The sequence below is a fragment of the Gastrolobium bilobum genome, unplaced genomic scaffold (assembly GCF_033153095.1).
Source record: "Gastrolobium bilobum isolate Gb01-03AN ecotype WA unplaced genomic scaffold, APGP_CSIRO_Gbil_v1 utg7287, whole genome shotgun sequence".
NCBI classification, from domain to species: domain Eukaryota; kingdom Viridiplantae; phylum Streptophyta; class Magnoliopsida; order Fabales; family Fabaceae; genus Gastrolobium; species Gastrolobium bilobum.
This window is the reverse complement of record NW_026896660.1, coordinates 7,591-33,671: the sequence shown is the minus strand read 5'-3', so window position 1 is coordinate 33,671 and position 26,081 is coordinate 7,591. Positions and strand designations below refer to the sequence as shown.

The 26,081-nt window shown below is 41.7% G+C and overlaps 1 protein-coding gene across 3 annotated transcripts in view; it reads left to right on the top strand.

The window, feature by feature from the left end:
- The window catches only part of LOC133301353 (F-box/WD-40 repeat-containing protein At3g52030), a 59,750-nt gene extending 54,933 nt beyond the window's left edge, over window positions 1-4,817 (top strand). For 2 of the 3 annotated variants that reach the window (XM_061500982.1, XM_061500980.1), the window contains one exon: window positions 4,277-4,817. In XM_061500982.1, coding sequence (XP_061356966.1) covers window positions 4,277-4,640 — 364 coding nt within the window. In that variant the 3' untranslated portion in view covers window positions 4,641-4,817. The remainder of the gene's footprint in view (window positions 1-4,276) is intronic. The other variant, XM_061500981.1, reaches the window with a different exon arrangement.
- The last annotated feature ends 21,264 nt before the right edge of the window (window positions 4,818-26,081 follow it).

The following is a 26,081-nucleotide window of genomic DNA, read 5'->3' as shown; positions in this document are numbered from 1 at the left end:
TCGTTGTTATTCTCCCGACCTTAAGCGTTACTTAGTTTCCGCTGATGTCACTTTTCTTGATCAACAACCCTTTAATTCTATCCCATCTCTGATGTCACAGGTTGATCATGTACTTCCGGTCCCTTTTCTTGACTTGTCTTTGCCAGCTGCAGGTGCTTCTATTCCAGATGAGCAACCTATTGCTTCTATACCTGAGGACCGTCCACTTCTCACCTATCAGCGTCGCAAAACTGTGCCTCCTGTCGACTCGACTCTTGCTGACTCATCGCCCACTGCTGTTGCTTCTTCCCCTCCGGATCCTTCATCAGAGACTCTTCCCATTGCTCAAAGAAAAGGTACACGTACTACTCGTAACCCTTATCTTCTTTATTCCTTTTTGAGTTATGACCGTCTTTCTTCACCTCATTTCACCTTTGTTTCTAGTCTTTCTTCTATTTCTATTCCTAAGACCACAGGTGAAGCACTTTCCCATCCAGGGTGGCGCCAAGCAATGCTTGATGAGATGACTGCACTTCATTCCAATGGCACTTGGGACCTTGTTTCTGCTCCTCCAGAGAAGTCTATAGTTGGTTGTCGCTGGGTTTTTACTGTGAAAGTTGGACCTGATGGCCATATTGATCGTCTCAAGGCACGTTTAGTTGCCAAGGGTTTTACTCAAATCTTTGGCCTTGATTATAGCGATACTTTTTCTCCGGTCGCTAAGATGGCGCCAGTCCGCCTCTTTCTTGCCCTTGCTGCTATTCGTCACTGGCCACTCCTTCAACTTGACATCAAAAATGCCTTTCTTCATGGCGCAAGTTTACATGGAACAACCACCTGGTTTTGTTGCTCAGGGGGAGTCTGGAAAGGTGTGTCGTCTTCGGAAATCCTTATATGGTCTCAAGCAGTCTCCTCGAGCATGGTTCAGTCGCTTCAGTTCTGCTGTTCAGGCGTTTGGCTTAATCCGCAGTAAAGTTGACCATTCTGTGTTTTATAGGATTACATCTCCTGATAAGTGTATTTATTTGTTAGTCTATGTTGACGACATCATTCTCACCGGAAGTGATCAAGACGGAATTCGTCAGTTAAAACAGCATTTGTTTAGTACATTTCAAACAAAGGACCTTGGGAAGCTGCGTTACTTCTTGGGAATTGAGGTGGCGCAATCCAGACAGAGCATTTCTATCTGTCAAAGGAAATATGCCCTGGATATCCTAGAAGAAACTGGTATGTTGGGGAGTAAACCAGTTGATACACCTATGGATCCTAATGTCAAGTTATTGCCCGGACAGGGGGAGCCGTTATCTGATCCTGGACATTATCGGAGGCTAATTGGGAAGCTCAACTATCTTACTGTGACTACGCCAGATATTTCTTTCGCTGTTAGTACGGCTAGTCAGTTTCTTGATTCCCCTTGTGATTCACATTGGGATGCTGCTGTGAGGATCCTCCGATACATCAAAGGAGCACCAGGAAAAGGTTTGTTGTATTCAGATCAGGGAAATACAGAAATTTGTGGTTATTCAGATGCTGATTGGGCAGGATCACCCTCGGACAAGCGCTCTACTTCTGGCTATTGTGTCTTAATTTCGTGGAAGAGCAAGAAACAACCTGTTGTTGCTCGATCTAGTGCAGAAGCTGAGTATCGTGCAATGGCAAATGCTACCTGTGAGTTAGTCTGGTTAAAGCAGTTGATTCAGGAGCTTCATCTTTGTGAACAGAAACAACCCATGACACTCATCTGTGATAGTCAAGCTGCGCTACATATATCCTCTAATCCTGTCTTTCATTAGAGGACCAAACATATAGAGATTGATTGTCATTTCATTCGAGAAAAGATTCAGTCAGGAGAAATCAAGACTGCTTTCGTCAACTCCTCTGATCAACTAGCGGATGTTTTCACTAAAGCTCTTAGAGGTCCTCGGGCTGAATACATTTGTAACAAGCTTGGTGCTCATAATATATACGCACCAGCTTGAGGGGGAGTCTTAGAATATTAGATATGATATGATTAGATATGATTGGATTCTGTCTTATCCGTAAATATTCTGACTGTATTCTGACTGTATTAGGATTAGGTTTGGGCCTTTCACTTAAGCCCATTAGGGTCTCTATATATTGTAACTCTCTGACACATATCAATACACAACATATTATTCTTCTATTATTTTATATTCAAGTGCAACAAAGCAAAAGAATACAGGAGAAAATGAAGAAGAAATTGTAGAAGAAGAAATAAAAGAAATCAGTGAAAGATGAAATGCCAATACCTGTTGGAAGAGCTCCTCCTGACCGTCGGCAACCTCGCATCGGATGCCGGAGTTTCATTTTCGCTTGTGGCGACACCATCGTTGACATTAATGGCAGTAATTGGCTCAACGCTTTGGAGAATGATGGTGTGGTTGTCTTGAAGATCAAGAGTGACCTCAACATACTCGTCGGAGAAGATGCAGAAGAACAAGAGAAAGGACAAAAGGAGGAAAAGGAAAAAGAAGGTGCAGAAAAACTAGAGAAAAAAGATGGAAAAGTAGTCGAAGCTGAAGAAAGCAACGAAGAAGAAATCAACATAGAGGAGAAAGAAGCTGTTCTGGATCGAAGCAGGTCATATGCAAGTAATGGGCGAATCAGGTCAGGGGCTGTAAGCGGGTATATTGGGCGACCCGCTTTGAGAAATATGGAGGGACGAAATGGGTTGCAAGGGGGGAACACTCATAAGGGAAATGGGCCAACACCTACGGCCCAACATGGAATGATTAATGTGGAGGGTCCAAATAAGATTTCTATGGTAGTTAATGAAATTAGAAATGGGCCTAATTCAATCCATCAAAGAAGACTGGCCCAAGATGGTACCCAAGGTCATAATCCAGGGTCAAATAAAATGAACGTTGATTCATTAGGGTTAAACTTTTCTTATGACCGAAGAATGAAAGTGACAACATGGAGTGCCAACGCCGTAGGAAACAAGGATCAAAATAATCCTAGAAGCTCGCAGTATCGTAGATTGACAATGGAGGAGTGGAATGACCAGAGGCGCCGAAAATTATGGGCCCATTTTCAGGATCATATCTTCTATGAACAGGTATGCCAAACTCCTCACCTTGTTGGTTGGAACAGTGGAAGACAGAAGGGGAGAAGAAAGAGGGAAGGGGAGAAGAAAGTGTATAAAAGGGATAAGAGTAGAAAGCATTGGGCCAATGCATATGTCCAGGCCCACAAATTAAGTGGTGAAAATGTTCACCACTCTCCAACGGTCTGCTGAAGGGTAGAGAGCCCATGTGGGTCCCTTTTAGCATGGAAGGGTGTCAGTGAGGGGCATCTGGAATTCTGAAATTGGGTAGGCCTGGAAGAGATTCCGAACCTCTCTAAAGTTCAGAGACTTTTTGTCAATTTTCTTGCAATTTCCATCACTTTCCTTTTTATCTTTACTAAGTCACTGTAGGTCTGTAGCAGTCAAAACTGTCATTTGACTCCTTTTCTTTATTTTTCTAAACGCTAAACGTGTACAGTCTTGTGGTACTTGAGGCTGAGGTCACTGTTACTCACCTTTTGGAGGTAATTTCATCTATTTTCCTTTTTTCTGTTCTGGGAACGTATCATGATGACTTATTAAAACAAAATTATCTGAAGCTGATATAATGTTTATGGGCATACTATAAAGGTACGAATCCCTAAACAAATTAAGATTGCTGTAATAAAGCATGTTTATATATTTCCCCTTGCCTAGTTGTATCATTCTCAGATTTTGGACCTTGTCATACTAGTATCTCCATCAAATTTGTATTTCGTGTGGGCTTTGTAAACTACTTGTTTTTATATTTTCTCATGGGTAATATGGTGCTGGATGAAACTTTATGTCTGTGAGACAAAAGGGCAGGTATTAAATGAGCCCGTTACTAACTACTGGCAATGCCTTCTACAACTGCGTAACCTTTGTTTACATTCCTTAGGTAGCCCTCACTGGTTCTTTTCTGTTTTAGAAGTCAACAAATTTTGTTGTTTTGGAACTGTTGAATAACGAGGAAACGAGAGGCATATGTTGAAATTCATGTGTCCCATTAAAACAACGGAAACACTGTGTTATATATATTCTGACTATAGCAATTACATAATAATAATCTAATGATGTGAGACTTCATTCCTCACTGTATTATCAACCTATTTACATTATTTCCAATCAGGTCCAGAAGTGTGATGCAAGCATAAACCATTAGTGGTTTATTTTTATTTAAACATTACAAATTATTATCTATTTGTTTAACCATTTATGCCATCTTGTTTGTTTGTTCACATCATGCAGGACAAGGAGACTGTTGTGGGACACACGAGTGAGTCCTAATGTTGTATACTCTATACAGCACATGCCAAGCGACACATCAACATTAGCTGTTGGTGGAATAGATGGTATCTTAAGATTTCTAAATCAGAATGATGGAAATATTGTTTCAAGTTGTATTATTCAGGATAAATTGTTATCAACATCTCAAAGTCCTTCAGGATCCATTCAAAGAAGGAAAGGGAGGAGATTGCCCGAAGATACCTACATAAATATTGACATCATTCCAAAGAGTGTTCGACCCTCTATTACATGCCTCGCCGTTGGAATGAAGAAGATTGTTACCACACATAATAGTAATGACATTAGATTGTGGAAATTCAACTGAAAGGCAATACTCCTACGTTGTAAAATTAAGATCCTCTGTGATAATAGTTTGGGATAATTATCATGTAGGAATAAGGCCTACGCAGTGAGCAAGAGAAAATTACTCTCTTTTTTCTTAAAAAAAATATATTTATATAATCAATTCATTTTGTTGTACTATAACAGTGGTCTTTTTCATAGTAAGTATTGAGCAGTAAAGTCAGGCAGTCTCAAGTCTCAACTGGGGCATTGTGCAGTCCAGAATCATTTTAATATTTAAGTGTATTTAACCATTTTCCCCCGTTTACCTGTTAAATTGAGAAATAAAGAGCGGTTTTTATTTTTTAAGGGAAAAAAGTAATTTAATAATTAAAAATAGATATTACTTTTAAAAGAGGTACACAAAAAGTTAAAAAAAATAAACATTTATATTTTTTATGAGCAAAAAAAGTAATATAATTTTATTACTTTTTTAAAAGTTTAAAAAGGTGATTTTTTTGAAGAAAAAAAAAGTTTTTAAAATATTGTAATGTAAAAGTGTTTTTAAAGAAAAAATTATAAATGCACCAATGGTTAATTTGCTAAAAATCAAAGGGCCGTATAACATTTTGTGCACAACACAAAAATGAAATGAATAAAAATTCCTTTTTCTTGGTTTCCCATCTAATTTGTTGAACCTTATTTCTAGCATGTTCTTTGATCTTTTACTTGACCATCCTCTATGTGGCACTTACATGTCATGTCTTCTACATCTAGGACAACTTCACTGGCAAGGACTCCAAGACAGCCACCGTGGTTGAAAAGAGTGGACCTAGCTCTAGTATCCCACACTGTGGCAATGTGGCAACTGCGGATGACCTAATAAAAAAGGGACACCGGTGTATAAATGAGCAATTGTTTATATTTTAATTTGGTTCTTAAATAGAGGTTTCATAGGCATTGAAATAGAAAATAACTAGCTTCATTTCAATAATTGGGATGAGATGACCATACATTAGAATCTCTGTTAGTCATAAAATGTAAATGATGTGACAATATTTATTGTTTTAACTCATTTTTTGAATTAATGTGATACAATCAATAAGGGCGGATTTGGGAAGGTATATAAGAGGAGAAGGAGCAGAGAAGTTCCACGTGGACATGATGAGTCAGCAGCAGTGAAAGAATAAAATTGGTCACATGGACAGCGATGTCAGCAAGGCAATGATAGCAAGGGAGGGGTCACGTGGATAGGAAGAAGTTTGTTACAAGTTTGTTAAAAATAGGAGAAGGAGCATGGGAGACTATCATCTTTTCACTTGGGACTTTTGGGCACCTCTTGAATGATTTGGGAGAAAATCATAGTCTCTCAAAGTGTTCTGAATGGTAGTTATCTATAGTAGCTATTCTAGCTTGTAATTGTCTCTTACTGTTATTTCATTTCCACACTTGTAATTTTCCTTTTATATTTGTGATTGTCATTGAGAAAACTGTTGGAACTATCAGATTGAACCTGAGTTTGGGTTCAATGCTATAAATACGTTTTTACTTAATTAATTCAGCTTCCTTTTATCTCTTATACCTATCATAATGAAATGCTTGTTTTGTTGTTTTTGTTATGTTTTGGTGTTCATTTACTTTGGGACGTTGAGGAAAAAGATTCATCTGAAAAATCTCACAGATTCTTGTTATATGTATTTTTAGTGCAAAACACAAAGGGATAATAGTAAATTTTGCATTGTTCCTCCTATACTTATAAATATCAAATAACATACATCACAAAATTGCTTGTATTGTGCATCAACTATCAAACAAAACACACACAAAAATATTATGTTGAGACTCAACTACTTGTTTTGTGCGGCTATCTTTACCCTGCATGTTAGTATGCATCAAATTCAAAGGAATATTGAAAAAAGGAAAAGAACATCCTTTTAATACTAATTAAACATTTTATGTGAATTGTGATTAGGGATATCTAAACCTTATAAAACCAATCATATTAAATGCAATATTATAGGATTATTGGCATGGTCCATTAACCAATAGCCAAAACGTCTCATTTGTTCTGCAAATTAATCTTTCAGTCGATATCCAGAGGCACGTCTTATTAAATTTTTTTATTTTTATTTTTGAGAAATCACATGTATCTTTCGCGAGAGGCAATCCTGTTTGAGCCCGGAACATCTACATCATGGTGGGGCTAGATCTACTAAAAGGAATGTCTTATTAACCTTATATCTCAGCTATTGCATGCAATTTGCCTCATCGTCACAACGAGGCTTCTGTGGCAAGTTTTCTGTATCGGCCTAGAACACATCCCCTCGAATTAGGACATGTCCTCATGTACACACGTTCCTATTTATATACTCCACCTTAGTATTATATTGACTTGAGTGTTAGAGTTTTCCCTTACAAGTGCAGTGTAACACCCCGTGTATACCTGGTTGTTATCATATCATCGTATTAAGCGCTGCTTAATTAAAATGCGGAAACTAACTTTTTCTTTCCATTTATGACGTCATTATTATTAACCAAGTTGATTAATGAATCCTTTTTCAAAAACATTGCCTGTATGTAAATTGCAAATAACAACTAATTACACTGAATAACCTCATTACATAAATAACTGTGTCTCTAGTCACGAAACTACAACACGTAGACCGGACAAATCCTGATAGTTTATACAACTCAAAGCTACAAGCATAACTAACATCAATGTGGCATGGACAATCCCCATGCTCACCAAATAAGGCAACAAGACACAACAGAGTCTCAAATCATATAACAATATAAAGACAATAAAACATAAGTCGGCATCCAAGCAAATCAGCATAAACATGCATAAACAGTCAACTAAGCTCCGGCCTCCTGCCGCCCGAGGTATCAGCCCCCGAGGTACCTGAACCTGAAAATGTGTCCCAAACGTGGGGTGAGATCTCTAAAAAGATATCTCAGTAAGACAAGGGATCCTCAAGAATCTCTCCACCCCAAGCTCATTTACATGTGCAATATAAGTTCCAAAAACAGTAATATAATATAAGTTCCAAAATCAATGCAATGCAGCATATAATCATGTCATGTGTGTCAAAATCCTACTGGCCAGAGAACATGCAGGAATTACATACGTCTACAACTTACAATCAATGCAAGACGCTACTTGCACCCACCCACAGAATCACCGTATTGTATGACGCCACATACTCAGGCTCACCGTCTAGGGGGAACAACACATACATATCATAAGGCATTTGCACTTAACAGCTCAATAGCATTTCAAATATCAATACATGAAAACACATCATGCATATAAACCATACCTCCATGAGGTATGGTGGAACCAACAATGGCAAAACCGAGGACACGAAAACTTACCTCGCAAGCTAACTATCCAACTCAAGAGTCCAACTAAGTCCAAGGTCCACAAACAGCACTCTCACAGTCTGTTTATACCAACAACCATATCAATATTCATATTCTAAGAGTTCATGACATAACGAAAACGTTATCCTTTTATGTTTCATGCCATTAGGCTTCTCACAAAGCCATAAGCCCTTAATCCAATTAATTCTGACTTAGATTATTTATTACATAGGTTCAACTAACCAATCTAGGGTCCATAAACCCAAAATACAATTTTGTATGAACAGAACAGTGACCATCACGAATTTTCCAGAATATCCAGATATTTTTCGGGGACATATCCAGATATTTCGTGACAGAATGCAGTTCTACATTTTCGCAAAGATACCCTTCCAAGGCATCATTTTTAACATCAAGACACGTCCAAGCATGCATTTTTAGACACCCCAAGGTCAGTGTTTATGTTGGTTATCTATTCAACTCATTTTACATGCCAAGACTCTTCTTTTAATAAGGAAACTCATGATCAAGGTAAAAGACATACCCCAAGGCTCCAAAACAGAAGCTAGAGGTGCTCTTGGAGCTCTCTATGCAACTCCACAAGTCTAACTTCAAAGGTGCACGAAATGGCACACAAAGCTTGATCCTTTCTCTCCAAAAATGGCTTCTTGAAGCTCAAGATGCCATGACAAGGGCTCCCTCAACAAGGTTCAAGAACTCAGCTCCTAGACTTCCCCAAAACAGTGACCAAGACTCAGAAACAAGGTCTCTTACTTACCTCTAATGCTATCTCTCACTCACACAAGGTGTTTTGGTGAAGAGAATTAGAAGAAAGATGGTTTCTTTGGTGGGTTTACAATAGAGGGGGCAATGGAACAGTGGAGGGCTGATCAGCTTCCAAGGAACTCTCACGTAGCTTTCAAAATATGGCCTAGGGTTTTGTGCAATTAGTATATATAGGGACATTAGATTTAATCACATTGTATTAGCATTAATAGCTATGCTTAGTATTTTAATCCCAAACTTTGGATTCTGAACCCAGCCATTATTCTAAGATTTATCATATTTTTATTTTATTTTTTCGCAGCACTTTTTTGGTACGCGCTTTTACGTAGCCGGTATCAGTTCTGACACCAGTTCTCATTATTTTGACTCCAAACTTGTTATACTAGTCATATATATTATTCTAGTAATATATACATACTTTTCATAATTTTTCGAGATACTTCATTGGTACGCATTTATACCGTGAAGCAGAACCGGTATATGCACTTTTCATCAGAAAAACGACTTTCAACATTAATAATCACTTACTATAATTATTTAAGCCTTCTCGTAATTTTTAGGGTCAATTATGAAATTATTTCCAAAATTCACACTTAATTAATTTACATTCCTAAATTAATGGTGCACGTTCTTACATTCACCCCACCTTTTAGGATTTTGCCCGCAAAATCAGAAACATACTTGTCCCGAAACTCGGGGTATTTCTGGAGAAGCTCGTCTTCTCTCTCCCAAGTACACTCCCCTGGACCTCTTCCTGTCCATTGCACTTTGACCATCGGAATGATCTTGCTCATCATCTTCTTCTCGCCACGATCAAGGATTTTGAGTGGTCCGACAGGAGTCTTTAGGTTCTCCCGAACCTCCACATCATCCGGTTGCACCATGTGCGATGGATCTGCAATATACTTCCGAAGCTTAGACACGTGAAACATGTCGTGGATGTTGGCTGTAACACCCCGTATATATCCAGTAATGTTATCATACTATCGTATTAAGCTGTGCTTAATTAAAAATGTGGAATATCTTTTTCTTTTCAATTATGATGTCATTAATCATTACCAACTTGATTACTTAACCAATTTCAAAACATCGCCTGTATGTATATTGCAATAAACAGCTAACTGAAATACCTCATTAACTAAATAACATAAGTATGAGTCTCTAGTCACAGAACTACAATATGTAGACCGGACCATCTAACAGTTTATACAACTCAACTCAAAAGTACTAACAACATAGTGGCATGGACAACTCCCCATGCTCACCCAAATAAGGCAACAAAGCCCACATAAGTCTCAACTTAACAGCAACATAAAGATAAAGGCGGAAAACATAAACAACATCCAATCCAGTCATGCTAGCAAATAAGCAGTTTTATCATCAACTAAGCTCTGGCCTCCTGCCGCCAGAGGCATCAGTCACCATACTACCTGAACCTGAAATAAGCATTCCCCAAACGTGGGGTGAGATCTCTAAACAAGAAATCTCAGTAAGGCAAGGGGTCCTTAAGGATCTTCCACCCCAAGCTCACTTACATGTGCAATATAAGTTCAAAAGCAGTTCATCAATATCATTTCTAAAACAGTGCAATGCAGCAGATAATCATGTCATGTGTGTCAATACTATTCTACTGATTAGAGAAATGCATGAATACGTCTATTACCCACACAATATGCAAGACGCTACTTGCACCCACCCACGGACTCACCATCTTGTATGACGCCACATACTCTGGCTTACCGACTAAGTGGAAACAACACATACATATTATAAGCCATTGCACATATCAGCTCAAAAGCATTTCAAAATATCCAAAGCATGTAACACAACATGCATATAACCATACCCCCATGGGACATGGTGGAACCACAACATGGCTAAACCGAGGACACGAAAGCTTACCTTGCAAGCTAACACCTAAAGCCAAAAGTCCACAGCTCAAGTCCAAACACAGCAAAGTCACAATCTGATATGGACCAACAATACATCAACAATCATACTCTACAAGTATACAACATAAAGACAACGCCTTTTCTTTACGTTTTACGTCTTAAGGCTTCTCACCAAGACATAAGCCCTTAATCCTTTGATTCTGACTTACATTAATTAATTACAGAAGTTCAACTTCCTCAAACTAGGGTCCACAAACCCATAGATCAGTTATGGATGAACAATACGCTACTGTTCCTCGCAAACCCAAAATATTCGGATATTCCTCGAGGGCATATCCAGATATCCAATATCCGGATATTTCTCTTGCAATATCCGGATATTTCTCTTGCAATATCCGGATATCAATATCCGGATATCCAGATCCCCATATCCGGATATCCACTATCCGAATATTTTACGAGCAGATATCCGGATATTTCGCGACAGAATGCAGTTTCTGCATTTTGTGAAGATATCCTTCCAAGGTTCCATTTTTAACACTTAAAAACGTTAAAGCATGCATTTTTATACCCTCATAGGTTTACATACCAGTTGGTTACTTGCTTAATCCATTAACATGCAAAGACATCACCTTTAACCCATAAAAACCCATGATCAAGGTTGTACAACTCACCAAGGTTCAAAACAAAGGCAAAAGAGCTGCTCTTGAAGCTCACAACCAGCTTCCAAGGTTCAGACTTGAACACCAAACGAAAATGCCTTCACAAAGGTTGGTTCTTTCACACCAAAGGTCACCACTTGGACCTCAAAATGCCATGACCATGGCTCAACTACACCAACTCCCTAAGTCAGCACCCAAAGGCCCTCAAGACAGCCCACCAACTCAGAAATGGAGCTCACAACACACTCACCCAAGTATTTCCCACTCACCCAAGGTGTTTTGGAGAAGAAACCAAGGAGAAAGGAAGCTCCTTGGCTCACAACAATGGAGGAGAAGGTGGAAAGATGGTGGCTGACTCAAGACTCAGCAAAACTCACGTAGGAGGCAGCAATTTATGACCTAGGATCATGTGCACTAAGCTTATATAGTCACTTAACCAATTAACACACAGTATTAACTTTAATTGCTACGCTTCGCATTTTAATCCCAAACTCAGGATTCTTAACCTACTCATTTTTACAAGAATTATTATATTTTTCTTATAATTTTCAGAGCACATTTCTGGTACGCGTTTTTCATAGCCAGTATCAGTTTCTGGAACCAGTTTTTATTATTTTGACTTGAAACTCGTTTTAAAAGTCCTACATATTATTCTAGTAATTATCATGCACTTATCATAATTTTATGGGATACTTTTTCGGTACGCATTTATACCGACTAACAGAACCAGTATCTGCACTTTTCTTCCGAAAAGCGACTTTCAGCATTCTTAATCACTTACTATAATTATTAAAGCCTCATAATAATTATTAGGGTCAATTATGGAATTATTTCCTAATTTTACATAATTAATTAATTAACTTCCTTAATTAACGGTGCATGTTCTTACATTCACCCCACATTTTTAGGATTTTGTCCTCAAAATCAGAATATGTCTGTCTTGGAAGTCGGGATACTGCCGGATAAGCTCGTCCTCTCGCTCCCAGGTACACTCCTCAGGAGTTCTTCCTGACCATTACACTTTGACCATCGAAATGATCTTGCTCCACAGCTGCTTCTCGCCACGATCGAGAATCTTGAGTGGTCCGACGGGAGTTTTCAAGTTCTCCCGAACCTCCACATCATCCGGTTGCACCACGTGCGAAGGATCCGCTACATACTTGCGAAGTTGATACACGTGAAACACGTCGTGGATGTTGGCTAGGTTCGGAGGCAAGGCAAGCCGGTAGGCAACAGGTCCTACTCTACTAAGAATCTGATAGGGCCCAATAAACCGCGGGTTCAGCTTCCTCACTCTGAGTGCCCGTCCAACACCGGTGACAGGTGAAAGTCTCACAAACACGTGCTCACCCTCACTGAACTCCAGTGGACGATGCTTGACATCGTAGTAACTCTTCTGGTGATTCTGCGCCTGCTTCAGCTTTTCCCTGATCATCTGGATCTGCAGGGTGGTATCTTGGACAAAGTCCAAGCCAAACAACTCACGATCCCCAACCTCAGACCAGCAGGTAGGTGTACGACACCTCCTACCGTAGAGCGCCTCGTAGGGTGCCATGCCCAGGCTAGCATGGAAATTGTTGTTATACAAAAACTCCACCAACGAAAGGTACCTATCCCATGTCGAGCCCTGCCCCAACGTGCAAGCCCGCAACATATCCTCCAAGGTCTGGATAGTCTGCTCAGTCTGTCCATCAGTCTGAGGGTGATAGGTTGTACTCAATCTCAACTGAGTACCAAAAGCTCCCTGCAGCGCCTTGATGAACCCTTAGTTCATCAGGTTTTTAAGCATGAATTAATATCAATTTGTGTGATTAAATGGATGGAAAAGAGGTTAATGTCCTGGAAATCTCTCAAATACAAGTTCTGAAGCTTATGTTGAAAGTTTACATTGCTTTTGTAGGGAAATGAAGCTCAAGAAGCAAAAGAGAGAAGGAAGAAGATTCTGAAGAATGGGAAAATTCTAAGTGTTGGGCGCTAAAATGCCCAAAGTCAAGCGTTTTAGCGCCCTGCTGCACAAAAGATGCTGGTGCTGAACATTAAAATGCCCAAAACTGGGCGTTTTAGTGCCCAAGAAAGTTAAAAGCAGTTGGGCATCCGTCAAGGTTGAGCGCTAAAACGTCCAGAAATGAGAGTTTTAGCGCCCATGTCAGTTTTCAGTTGTAATTTGTAAATTATAAAAGGACAAGGGGCCTTCACATTCTGACATATTCCAGATATCAGATCCAATCCATCATATCTCATTCTGACTTTTCTCATCACACTAGGAGAAGGGAGATCAGATAAGGTCTTTCATAGATCTGATCTGACTCCTCATTTTCTTTGAATTTCCAAATTCTTAGGATTAGTTCTTGTAATAGTTAGTATTTTCTATGTAATTGCACTTGGAGATTGAAGACTCAACTATCATGTCAATGGAGTTTGATCTTTCTTCTCTTGTTTGTATTTCAATTATGTCTTAGGAGAGTCCTTTGTAGTCTGATTCAATGGAACACAAGTTTGAATTTATGAATGGTTAATTAGATATTTTGTTTATCTATTATGTGATTGTATGAAGTTGTCTTGATTAATTCTTCATGTTGAGGAATAGTGTAGAACATACATGTTTACATTGTTTCTCTATTTTTGACAACTTCATCATCAGTGTTCTAGTAGTCAAGGGATTGATGCTAGGATTCTGATGTGATCTTAAGACCTTAGTAATTAATGCATGTATTAAGAAAGGAATCACCAAGGGATTGGGGTTTCTGATTAATGTGTCTATCAGGGTAGTAAGGTATTACATCTTGAGATGATAAGAAAAAGGTTGATCAACATCATATAGTAGATATTCATTATGGAAATTGGTTCATCCATAAATTCATGCTTGAGGGAAATTGACATTTGACTACTTGTTTACATTATAATTTACATTTTATTTATTTATCAAGTTTTAATTCAATTCAGTGTAGTTTCTGGTGACAAGAAATCTATGCAATCTATGAACTTTTGTTTGATTCAACTCAAGTACATATGGTTAGTCAGTGCTTGACACAAATCCTCGTGGGAACGATCTTTACTCATCATTTTATTACTTGTACGACTAGTACACTTGCTAGATCCGCAACACGCCTCCCAGAACCGAGATGTGAACTTCGGGTCCCTATCACTGATGATACTCTCGGGCACCCCGTGAAGCCTCACGATCTCGCGAACATACTGTTTGGCCAACTGCTTAGTAGTGAAGCTCACCTTCACTGGAAGAAAATGGGCAGACTTCGTCAGTCCGTCCACAATGACCCATATCGAGTCACAGCCAACCTGAGTCTTCGGCAAACCCACAACGAAGTCCTTGGAAATGCTCTCTCATTTCCATTCCGGAATCTCAAGAGGTTGAAGTTTACCAGACGGCTTCTGGTGTTCAATCTTGACCTTCTGGCAGATCTAACACTTGGACACATACACAACTATGTCCTTCTTCATTCCTGGCCACCAGAAATTCCTTTTCAGATATTGGTACATCTTTGTAGCACCAGGGTGAACAGTAAACTGTCCCTTATGGACCTCCGCCATAACCTCTTTGGTCAAAGGACCTCGAGCAATCACAACACGCTTCTGAAACAACAGAAGTCCATCCTCTTCCAAGACACACCGTATTGGTTCTTCACGTAGTTGAGACACTCTCTCTGCACTTGCGCCTCATGGATCTTCTCCATAAGCTCATTCCTGACTCTCACAGTCTCCATCTCGAGAAGTGTACCCCCAAAAAAGGTTGTCACCTTCAGATCTCGAAACTTCTCTATGAGGTCGAAGTCACCCATCGTCAAACTGGATAGACTCACGGATTTCCGACTCAAAGCATCAGCTACCACATTGGCCTTGCCAAGATGGTACTTCAACTCAAAGTCGTAGTCCTTCAGAAACTCCATCCATCTCCTCTGCCTCATGTTCAGCTCCTTCTGATCAAACAGATACTTCAAGCTCTTGTGGTCACTGAACACCGCAAACTACATACCGAACATGTAATGCCTCCAAATCTTGAAAGCAAACACAATCGTAGCCAACTCCAAATCATGAGTCGGGTAGTTCTCCTCATGAGGCTTCAACTGCCTCGAGGCAAAAGCAACAGCTCTACCAGACTGCATCAACACACAGCCCAGCCCCTTTCCAGAAACATCACAGTAAAGCTCAAACTGCTCCTCAGGATCAGGAAGGACCAACACAGGTGAAGTAGTCAATCTCTCCTTCAACTCCTGAAAGCACGCCTCACACTCGTGAGTCCACACAAATGGAGTCTCCTTTCGGGTAAGGCGAGTCAAAGGGAGAACCATCGTGGAGAAACCCTCTATGAACCTCCGATAATAACCTGCCAAACCTAAGAAGCTCCTCACCTCCGAAATTGTCTTGGGCCTCTCCCAATCCAGCACGGCCTCAATCTTGTTGGGATCCACTGCAACTTCATCCGCTGAAATCACATGCCCAAGGAACTTGACTGATTTGAGCCAAAACTCACACTTAGAAGGCTTAGCATAAAGCTTTTTCTCCTTCAGCACTTGCAGAACAATCCTTAGATGCTCTGCATGCTCCTCCTCAGTCTTGTAGTAAATCAGAATGTCGTCAATAAAGACGATCACAAACTGATCCAAATACGGCTGGAAAATCCTGTTCATGTAATCCATGAACACTGCCGGCGCATTTGTGAGTCCAAAAGGAATCACCAAATACTCAAAGTAACCGTATCTCGAATGAAACGCTGTCTTAGGGACATCCTCCGGCTTCACCCGAATCTGATGGTATCCGAACCGGAGATCAATCTTGGAATACACGCAAGCACCCCTGAGCTGATCCAACAGATCATCAATCCGAGGAAGGGGATACTTGTTCTTGATCGTCACCTTGTTCAACTGCCGGTAGTCGGTGCACAATCGGATTGTCTCATCCTTCTTCTTCACAAAGTTAACCGGTGCTCCCAAAGGAGACACACTCGGCCGGATGAAATCTTTCGCTGAAAGATCCTCAATATGCTTTTTCAGCTCAGCCAACTCCGGTGGCGACATCCGATATGGAGCTAATAAAATCGGCCCCACACCAGGCAACAAATCAATGGAGAACTCTATCTCCCGCTGTGGCGGAAACCCAAGAATCTCCTCAGGAAACACCTCGAGAAACTCCCCCACCACAGGAATGCCAGTGATATCCTCCTTTGTCCCACTCACCAAACCTCCCAACATGACATAGCCAAATGCCCCTGCTCTCAAGGCCTTCCTAGCCTACAACAATGAAATATATGGCAAGGAACTAGCTGTGGAATCACACGGAGACATCACCACACGCTTTGCACAACAATCAATCAGTGCACAGTTTCTAGACAACCAATCCATGCCCAGAATAATCTCCAAGTTGGCCATCGACAATCCTATCATATCTACTGAGAACTCACGGCCGTCCCACTGAAACGCCACATCGCGATGTACAGTGGTAGAATCACAAATTTCTCCGGTGGCGGTAGTCACCCGCAATGGTGGAGAAAGCACAGACATGGGCAACTCAAGCCCCAAAGCAATCGGGGTAGCAACAAACGAATGCGTAGCCCCAGAATCAAACAATGCATCAACATCAATACCACCAATAGACACAGTACCTCTAACAAGGTTCGGAGCGCGGTCCGACTGCTGCCTATCCAAGGTGTACACACGCCCAACAGAAGGTGGCACCGCAGGTGCTGAAGTAGAAGCCATCGGAACCATCTGCAAGGGAACTGCCTGAACAGCTGCAGCTCTCGCCGTCGATGATGGACAGTCTCTAGAGAAGTGGCCCTCCTTGCCATACTGGAAACAGAACAGCTGACCCGAAGCACAACGACCAGTATGCTCCTTTCCGCACCCCGCACATCTCGGAGTGGAAGGAGGCCTAGCAAAGCTCCCCTGCTGTGAAGCAGTCCTCTTGAACTGACCAGGCGCCTGCCTAGTCGCCAACTGTTTACCTTTGCCCTTCCCAGTATACTTCATGTCCTTCCAAGAAGTAGGAGCAGGAGTGGAACTAACAGTCCCCTTGGTCTCGTTGACTTGGCCCTCTTGGCCTTGCTTGCTATGCAGACATCCTCAATGTCCTTACACTGCTGAACCAGTGTACCAAAATCCCTCGAAGCAGCTCCAGCAATATGCTTAGCAATCACCTCACTAAGTCCTCTACATAACTTAGCAGCTAGAAACATCGAGGTAGGAGGAACCATCCGGAAGTGCGCAAACTTCACAAGCTCATTAAACTTGGCCAGGTACTCGTCAACAGACATCGAGCCCTGAACCAATCTATCAAATTCCCCCTGCTTCCTCTCCTGCGCATCGTAGGGAAAGTACTTGCCCAAAAAGCATTCCTCGAAGAATGGCCACGTCATGACATGATCCTACATCTCATAAGCACGAGAGGTGTTCGTCCACCACTCATGGGCATCGCCCTCCAGCATGTAAGTCGAGAACATCAGCTTCTGCGGGTCTGTACAATGCATGACCCAGAATATCTTGTCCAGCGCCTATAGCCATCTTGCTGCAGCAATAGGATCCAAAGACCCATCAAACACAGGTGGCTTATGCTTCCTGAAAGCATTCAGCCGGCGATCAATCACGTCACGATCCTCAGCGTGCCCTACCAAGGTCTCCATCGTCTCAACGACATGAGTAGCACTGCCAATGTGACTCAAGATCTCATCTTGAACACTAGGTGGAAGCGGCGGCAGTGGTGGCGGCAGTGGCGGTGGAAACTGAACTACAGCAGGACCAACCCTCATCTCCTCCAACATGACTCTCATCGTCGTCATGTTCGCCATCTTGTTCTCCTCGAGGACATCCTCAGTGGTACTCCGATTCGCTTCATGAACCTCTTCTGCGGCTATCCGGTTCGCCTCGCGAACAACGTCCATCATTGCCGCGTTGGCCAATCTAGTGGCCTCCTGATCGGCTAACCTAGCCGCCTGCATCTCAGCCAATGCAGTCAAGATAGGATCGGGTTGATCCTCATAAGTCTCTCGTGTTCTCCCGGACCTTACCATGACTCTGCACAAGTTACACAAATTATGAGTTGATCAGGCCCACGCAATGTGGTTACATATGCATTATCATAATAAAATTCGACGCAGTAAACACACAAGACAGACGCAACCAAACATCCTAGCTATTGCAATACATACAGGCTTTTCCCTAGAACCATTGCTTTGAAACCATAAATGTAACACCCCGTATATATCCGATAATGTTATCATACTATCGTATTAAGCTGCGCTTAATTAAAAATGCGGAATATCTTTTTCTTTTCAATTATGATGTCATTAATCATTACCAACTTGATTACTTAACCAATTTCAAAACATCGCCTGTATGTATATTGCAATAAACAGCTAACTGAAATACCTCATTAACTAAATAACATAAGTATGAGTCTCTAGTCACGGAACTACAATATGTAGACCGGACCATCTAACAGTTTATACAACTTAACTCAAAAGTACTAACAACATAGTGGCATGGACAACTCCCATACTCGCCCAAATAAGGCAAAAAAGCCCACATAAGTCTCAACTTAACAGCAACATAAAGATAAATGCGGAAAACATAAACAGCATCGAATCTAGTCATGCTAGCAAATAAGCAGTAATATCATCAACTAAGCTCTGGCTTCCTGCCGCCAGAGGTATCAGTCACCATACTACCTGAACCTGAAATAAGCATTCCCCAAACGTGGGGTGAGATCTCTAAAGAAGAAATCTCAGTAAGACAAGGGGTCCTCAAGGATCTTCCACCCCAAGCTTGTAATAACCCAAAAATCTTGTACTCGAAATTAGCCTAATGAAATGAAATGAAAGAGGATCAAGTCCATATTCAGTGAACGAGTAGCTTTGAATAAGCAACATTAGTCCTAAGCTAGAACCCACTTTAAATAAGATAATTAATAACTTAGCCCAATGTGGTTTAAAGCCCAAATAAAGTTAAAGCCCAACCTACTTAAGAATATAACTAAGTTAAAGGATTTAAACCCAAAGCAATGCAAGCCCACTTTATAAGAAATGGCCCAATTAGTATCTAGACAAAGATCCAAGCCCACACCACTCAGCCTTGACCCAATTACTAATGGTCCCACACTTATTAACTTAATGGGCCCAAACACTCACCAAGCCCAACCCAATTCAAGAATAAACCCTAGGTGAGGTGGCAACACGTGATTGGACAATTTGAATGAAGATTTCACCCTCCTCACATGTCCACTTCGACCTAGCAAAGAGAAAAAGGGGATGAGATTGCTTTCCCCACCTTAGGCGCACTCATAGCAAGGAAAAGGAAGCTTCCTTCTTACACACTCAAGCCATGCATGACACAAGTCTTTCCATCTCCCAAGGTAACACATCAAGGGAACATAAACCAAGATTCCCTTCATAAAAGTAGGCTCCCTTTCCCTCTTCCCTAGGCGCACAAGTCTTCCCCAATGCATGATTAAAAAGGTGAAGCCACCTTTTCTCCATCTCCCTAGGCGCAATAATTAGCATGAAAAGGGAAGACTTGTTCTTACACACCTTATGATGAGTGTGACATACTCAAGGTGATTCCCAAACCCCATGCATTGGGAAGTCCCAAAGACACTCTATCCTAGAATTCAATTATGGAAAGCTAAAAGACAAAAGGCCCTACACATTAACCAACATTTCTTCAATGATGATTAAAGCAATTAACATTGGTACACGCAAAGACCTTCCTCCTTCCCATGCACCTCATTCCCCAAAGTAATTAAGGATGCACCTCGTTTCCCTAACCAAGGCATGTCATACAAAAGTTCTTCTCCCCATGCACACCACTCTTCAAGCAATTAATGTGAGCCTTATCTTCCTTCCACTTAGGCGCTACACACATAGAACCCCTTCGATTCACGCGCACCACTTCCTAAGTGAATAATGATGAAGTTTTGTTTTCTAGGTAGGAATGCAAGAGTCCCCCATGCGTATGACACCTTGAGTGTCCTACACTCTACACACTATCATTACCCCTTCCCCATGCTTATGACAACCTTGAACAATGTGAGGAGACTTGCTTACCCCACACTCAACCAAGACCTAGCCTATCCTATCCTAGGCATGATGATTAGGGAGACTTGAATAAAAAGGTGTACAAACAAAGATCTCTCCCCTTCCTAGCCGTACACTACCTAAAGAACCAAAGCAAGGACACACTTTCTCACTTCTAGCGTCGGCCACCCACTCATAAACAAGAAACAAGTGAACCAACACCTCTCCTCTCCTCTTAGACTTACGTAAAGAGAGATTATGAAGTGGTTGGAAGCAACTCTCAATCCTAGAAGACTACTTGAAGATCAAGTTGGAGTTATACTTTAGACATCATCTTTGAGGTAAGATTTCATGAGCCCTTCATCCCTTCAAGTGAGTAGAATAAACTCTAACTAGTTTATATGACTAGATCTTGGACTAATAAAGCCATGCATGCATCTTTCATCTTTAAAATCACCTCTTAAGTATAACATCTCTAAATGGCCGAACCTCAATGGTATGCATGCACCCTCTAAATATTCACAATATTTACTAAGCAACCTAACCCTAAATGACCGAATCTATATGTACCTGACTAGATATTGAATATGTTCTTTAAGGTAATATGAAAAGTGTTGAAGTAGATGTTTTAAACAACATGTAGGAAAGCATTACTTGAAGAATCACCACCTAAATGGCATTAACCCTAAATGGCCGAACTTGATGAGTATTAGACCCATGAACATGTTGTCAAAAATTATCCCTAGGCATGCACCCTCTAAATGGCCGAACCCTAATAAGCCTAAAGGGGAAATATGTGAAGGTTTTCTTAATACCATGATGTGTGGCCGAAATGTATGCCCTAGAATATGACTTATGCATGAAAACAATTAGTAAAAATTATCTCCTAGGCATTTTCATCCTTAGAGAGCCGAACCTATGACATGAAGAATATTAAAGTTTAGATCTTTTAATTTTAGAACCATGTACTAAGGTTGAATATGTGGCTAGGACAAACCAAAGCTTGAAAAGAGATCCAAGATACTAGGACCTTCATTTGGCCGAATCCATCACCTACGGGAAGAATTTACAAAGCGAAAAAGTGTAAGTGATTTATGGTTGTTGAAGCGGCTACCCTATGGTTGCCACCCCCTTTATGTTAAAGTGAGGTTTGACTGCAATATGTTATATGATGCATTACATGATATGTTTGGTTGTTTGGAACTAATGTTTATTCATGCAAGTTTTGTAAGATGGCCTGTGCACTAATACCACAGAGGCAACCTGACGAGGACCCTGGGTATTCGTCCATAAGACCATGGAGAGTAATTGCCATGGCAGGATTGGTATGATGATATGAAAGCATGATTATTTTCCAAACTATGTTTCCAATGTTTTGCCATTCTATTATTGTACATGTTATTATGTGACTATTGCAGGAGTAAGCATCATGGTTTGGAGGTTGCTCCAACTGTGAGTCCTTACTGAGACCCCCAATCTCACCCCTCTTTGGGGAAACCCACTTTCAGGAAAAAAATGACTAAATGGGTAAGACAGGGAAAGAGGCTGGTACGAGTTGAAGAGGAACCTGCGCAACCACGTGCAGTTGATAATGACTCCAAAATAACGGAGATATTTGAGAACTTACTGGCCGAAGGAAAGCTCTTGGAGGCAGACTATCTTATATCTGCTCTAGCTGGGCCCATGTGGCTTGAAGAGGCACCTCCCTAAGGGTGTACTTAAGTTCTAATTTGGGATGACTGTAATAGACTATGCCACTTAGATTATTTTGAACATCTATATGCCTTTGAAGTATGATATTTTGGGATGTTTATGTTTTTATGGACTTATGAATTTAGTAGGAAAGATTAAGTAACATAAGCCATTATCCGCATAAGACACTTAAGTAACTACCCACTGGGTAGTAGTCAACACTAAAATTATGATCATGTAAGTGAGCTCCTAAAATAGCGCATAAGTATAAGTAGGGTAACCAAGTAGAGATTAATTTGTAAGTAGACCGTAGACAAAGAAAAAGAGAAACTCATGACTAGAGGAATAGATAAGTTAGGGGAATGAACGAAATTAATTCCCATTAGTAAATTTTAAGTTAACCACGCTTAAGTACATGGATTCCGCGCATTGAATGTCAAGCAATGTTACACCTTTGATGGCCTCATTAAGGGTGTTACATTTTTATGGTATCAGAGCAAATTTCTGATCTTTAGGATGAGAATTACACTCTAACTCCTTTATTTTACCTGTAACATATGTGCAGCATTATGCCTCCACGTAGGGTACCTACTCGCAGTAACCCGCAAGGACCCGAGGACATACAAGGCCAGATTAACACCTTACGGGACACCATTACCCAGATGCAGACTAATGCAGGGGAAATGTTCCAAAATATTTTGAATGAAATCAGGCGCCACCCTCACAACGCGACCAATAATAATAACGTCGCAAGTGGCTCAGGCACTGGAGGAACAGGTAGTGGTGGACCCCAACCGCAGCCAGAAGCAGAACATGGAGCGGCTGGCCGAAATAATCAAGATCTGCTGCTGACATTTAGGAAGCACAAGCCGCCCTCCTTTCAGGGAGGACACGATCCAATAGTAGCTGTGCAGTGGCTACAGGCCATGGACAAAATATTCAGAGTGGTTCAATGCACCGATGATCAAAAGGTGCTGTTCTCAGTGTATATGTTGGAAGGAGACGCCCATCATTGGTGGGCTAATGCGTCCCAACCCTTGGTGATGCAAAATGTGGCAATTTCGTGGGCCATGTTCGAAGAAATGTTCTTGGAGAAGTATTTCCCGATGTCAATCCGGGATAGCAAGCAAGGCGAGTTTGATCGACTCGTGCAAGGAACCATGACGGTGGATCAGTATCATGCTAAATTCAACGAACTACTCCGACTGGCAACTTACCGAGGAACTATGCCCATGCCAGACTTTCTGGCAGCAAAATTTCAAAGGGGTTTATCCGCTAGGATTGCGGAACTGGTAGCTGGCAACGACCCCTGTGACCTAGCCACCCTGGTGAACAGATGTAGAAAGGTGGAAGCAATAGGATTGCAAGCAAGGAAGCCTGCAGAAACCAGCGGATCTGGAACCAAAGCTCCGATGGCTAAGAATGGACAATGGAGAGGAAAACGCGAAGGCAGACCGTGGCAGCCCAGGCGTGATGGTAACAAGTTCAAGAGGCCCGGGAATCCTCGAGGAAATGGCAACAGGGCTCCCAATTGCCCCAAATGTAAGAAGGCCCATTTCGGCAACTGTTTGAATGGGTCGACACAATGTTACAAGTGCGGCCAAGAAGGACACTTCATCAAAGATTGTCCACAATGGGGAGAACAACAGACAGCCGCTGAGGCGCCAAGAGTGGGCAGAGTTTACACGCTGGATCAACATGTGGCGGACCAGGCGGCCGAACTAGTTAAAGGTACGATCAATATATGTGATGAAGAACTATCTGTTTTATTTGACTCTGGTGCGACCAATTCCTTCATTGCTGATTATGTGGCAAAAGCCTTTAACCTAACTATGAGCCCAATGCAATCCCCTATGCAAGTCACCTCTGCGACGGGGGAAGTGACAGTGTCTCACTTCATATGTAGAAGTGTAGAATTCAGATACAAAGGAAAGAAGTACAACCAAGACTTCATAATCCTCCCCTTAGCCAAACTGAACCTGATTTTGGGAATGGATTGGCTGGCCAAACAACACGTAGTAATTGATTGTAGCAGCCGAAGTATAATAGTCGGCGGGGACATGATGGGGACCCCACTCCCCAATACTCCACCGGTCGAATCAGGAGATTGCACTTTCATGCTAATAGCCGGTCTAGTAGGTGCGAGCGAGATCCCGTTGATGAACATTCCCGTGGTCAAAGAATTCGAGGATGTATTTCCTGACGACATTACCACCTTTCCCCCTGAAAGGGAAGTGGAGTTTTCTATTGAACTTATTCCCGGGACTGGACCAATCTCAATTGCACCCTACCGTATGTCTCCCCTTGAATTGGTAGAATTGAAGAAGCAATTAGAAGACCTACTAGGGAAGAATTTCATCCGACCCAGTGTATCCCCGTGGGGAGCACCAGTTCTATTCGTAAAGAAGAAGGACGGATCAATGAGACTTTGCACAGACTATCGGCAACTCAACAAGGTGACTGTCAAGAACAAATACCCATTGCCTCGTATCGAGGACTTAATTGATCAGTTAAGAGGTGCAAAGGTGTTTTCGAAGATTGATCTTCGATCAGGATATCATCAGATCCGGATCAAACCGGAGGACATCCCGAAGACAGCTTTCAGATCAAGATACGGGCACTATGAGTACTTGGTCATTCCCTTCGGATTGACTAATGCCCCGGCAGTATTCATGAGCTACATGAACCAGATCTTCCAACCTTACTTGGATCGATTCGTGGTCGTATTCATCGATGACATACTGATATACTCGAAGAGCAAAGAGGAGCATGAAGAACACTTGAGAATTGTGCTACAAGTATTGCGGGAGAAACAACTGTATGCGAAACCATCAAAGCGTGAATTCTGGTTGCCAGAGATTCAGTTTCTTGGACATGTAATTTCAGAGAAAGGAGTAGCAGTGGATCCCAGCAAGATTGAAGCAGTAGTGGATTGGGAACGACCAAAGACTGTCACAGAGATAAGGAGCTTCCTTGGACTAGCAGGATACTATCGGAGATTCATTGAAGGATTCTCGAAGCGGGTATTGCCACTTACCCGATTGACAAGAAAGCAGGTCCCTTTTGTGTGGACCGAGGAATGTGAAGCTTGTTTCCAAGAGTTAAAGAGAATGTTGACTACAGCTCCAGTACTGACACTGCCAGACCCGGAGGAACCATTTGAGGTATACTGTGATGCCTCCAAGATAGGCTTGGGATGTGTACTGATGCAGCATGGCAGACCAGTAGCGTATGCATCCCGACAGTTGAAGCCGCATGAAGAAAACTACCCCACTCACGATCTAGAACTAGCAGCGATCGTGTTTGCCCTGAAGATATGGCGTCATCACCTGTACGGTGCAACCACAACAGTTTACAGCGATCACAAGAGCCTCAAGTATTTGTTTGATCAAAAAGAACTGAACATGAGACAGCGCCGTTGGATGGAGTTCATAAAGGACTACAACTTTGAATTGCAATACCATCCCGGCAAGGCGAACGTAGTTGCAGATGCCTTGAGCAGAAAAACCAGAATGGTCGCAAGCATGATGATAGCCGAGCATCAACTGATAGAGGATTTCCGAAACTTAGGCCTAGCAGTGGTGAATAGCGAATGCGAGGCCGAATATTGGGCGGTGCAGATCACCGACGAACTACTAGAAAGGATCAAACAGGCTCAGCAAGCCGTCGACTGTTTGAAGAGGCTAAGGAATCAATCTGGTGTTAGCCTGAACCAGCAAGGTATAATTACCTTCCAAGGGAGAATAGTTGTCCCTACGAAACTCTTGAGAGAGGAAGTCATGGAGCTAGCACATAAGAGCCAATACTCAATACACCCAGGAGCCACCAAGATGTACGCAGACTTGAAAAAGAATTTCTGGTGGAAAGGAATGAAGAGAGATGTGGGAAGATACGTAAGCAAGTGCATGGTGTGCCAGAAAGTAAAGATTGAGCATCAGCGGCCGGCAGGCACCCTACAGCCCTTGAGCATCCCCGAGTGGAAATGGCAGAGTATATCTATGGACTTCGTAACCAGCCTACCCAGAACTCAAGCAGGCTATGATGCCATCTGGGTAGTGGTCGACAGA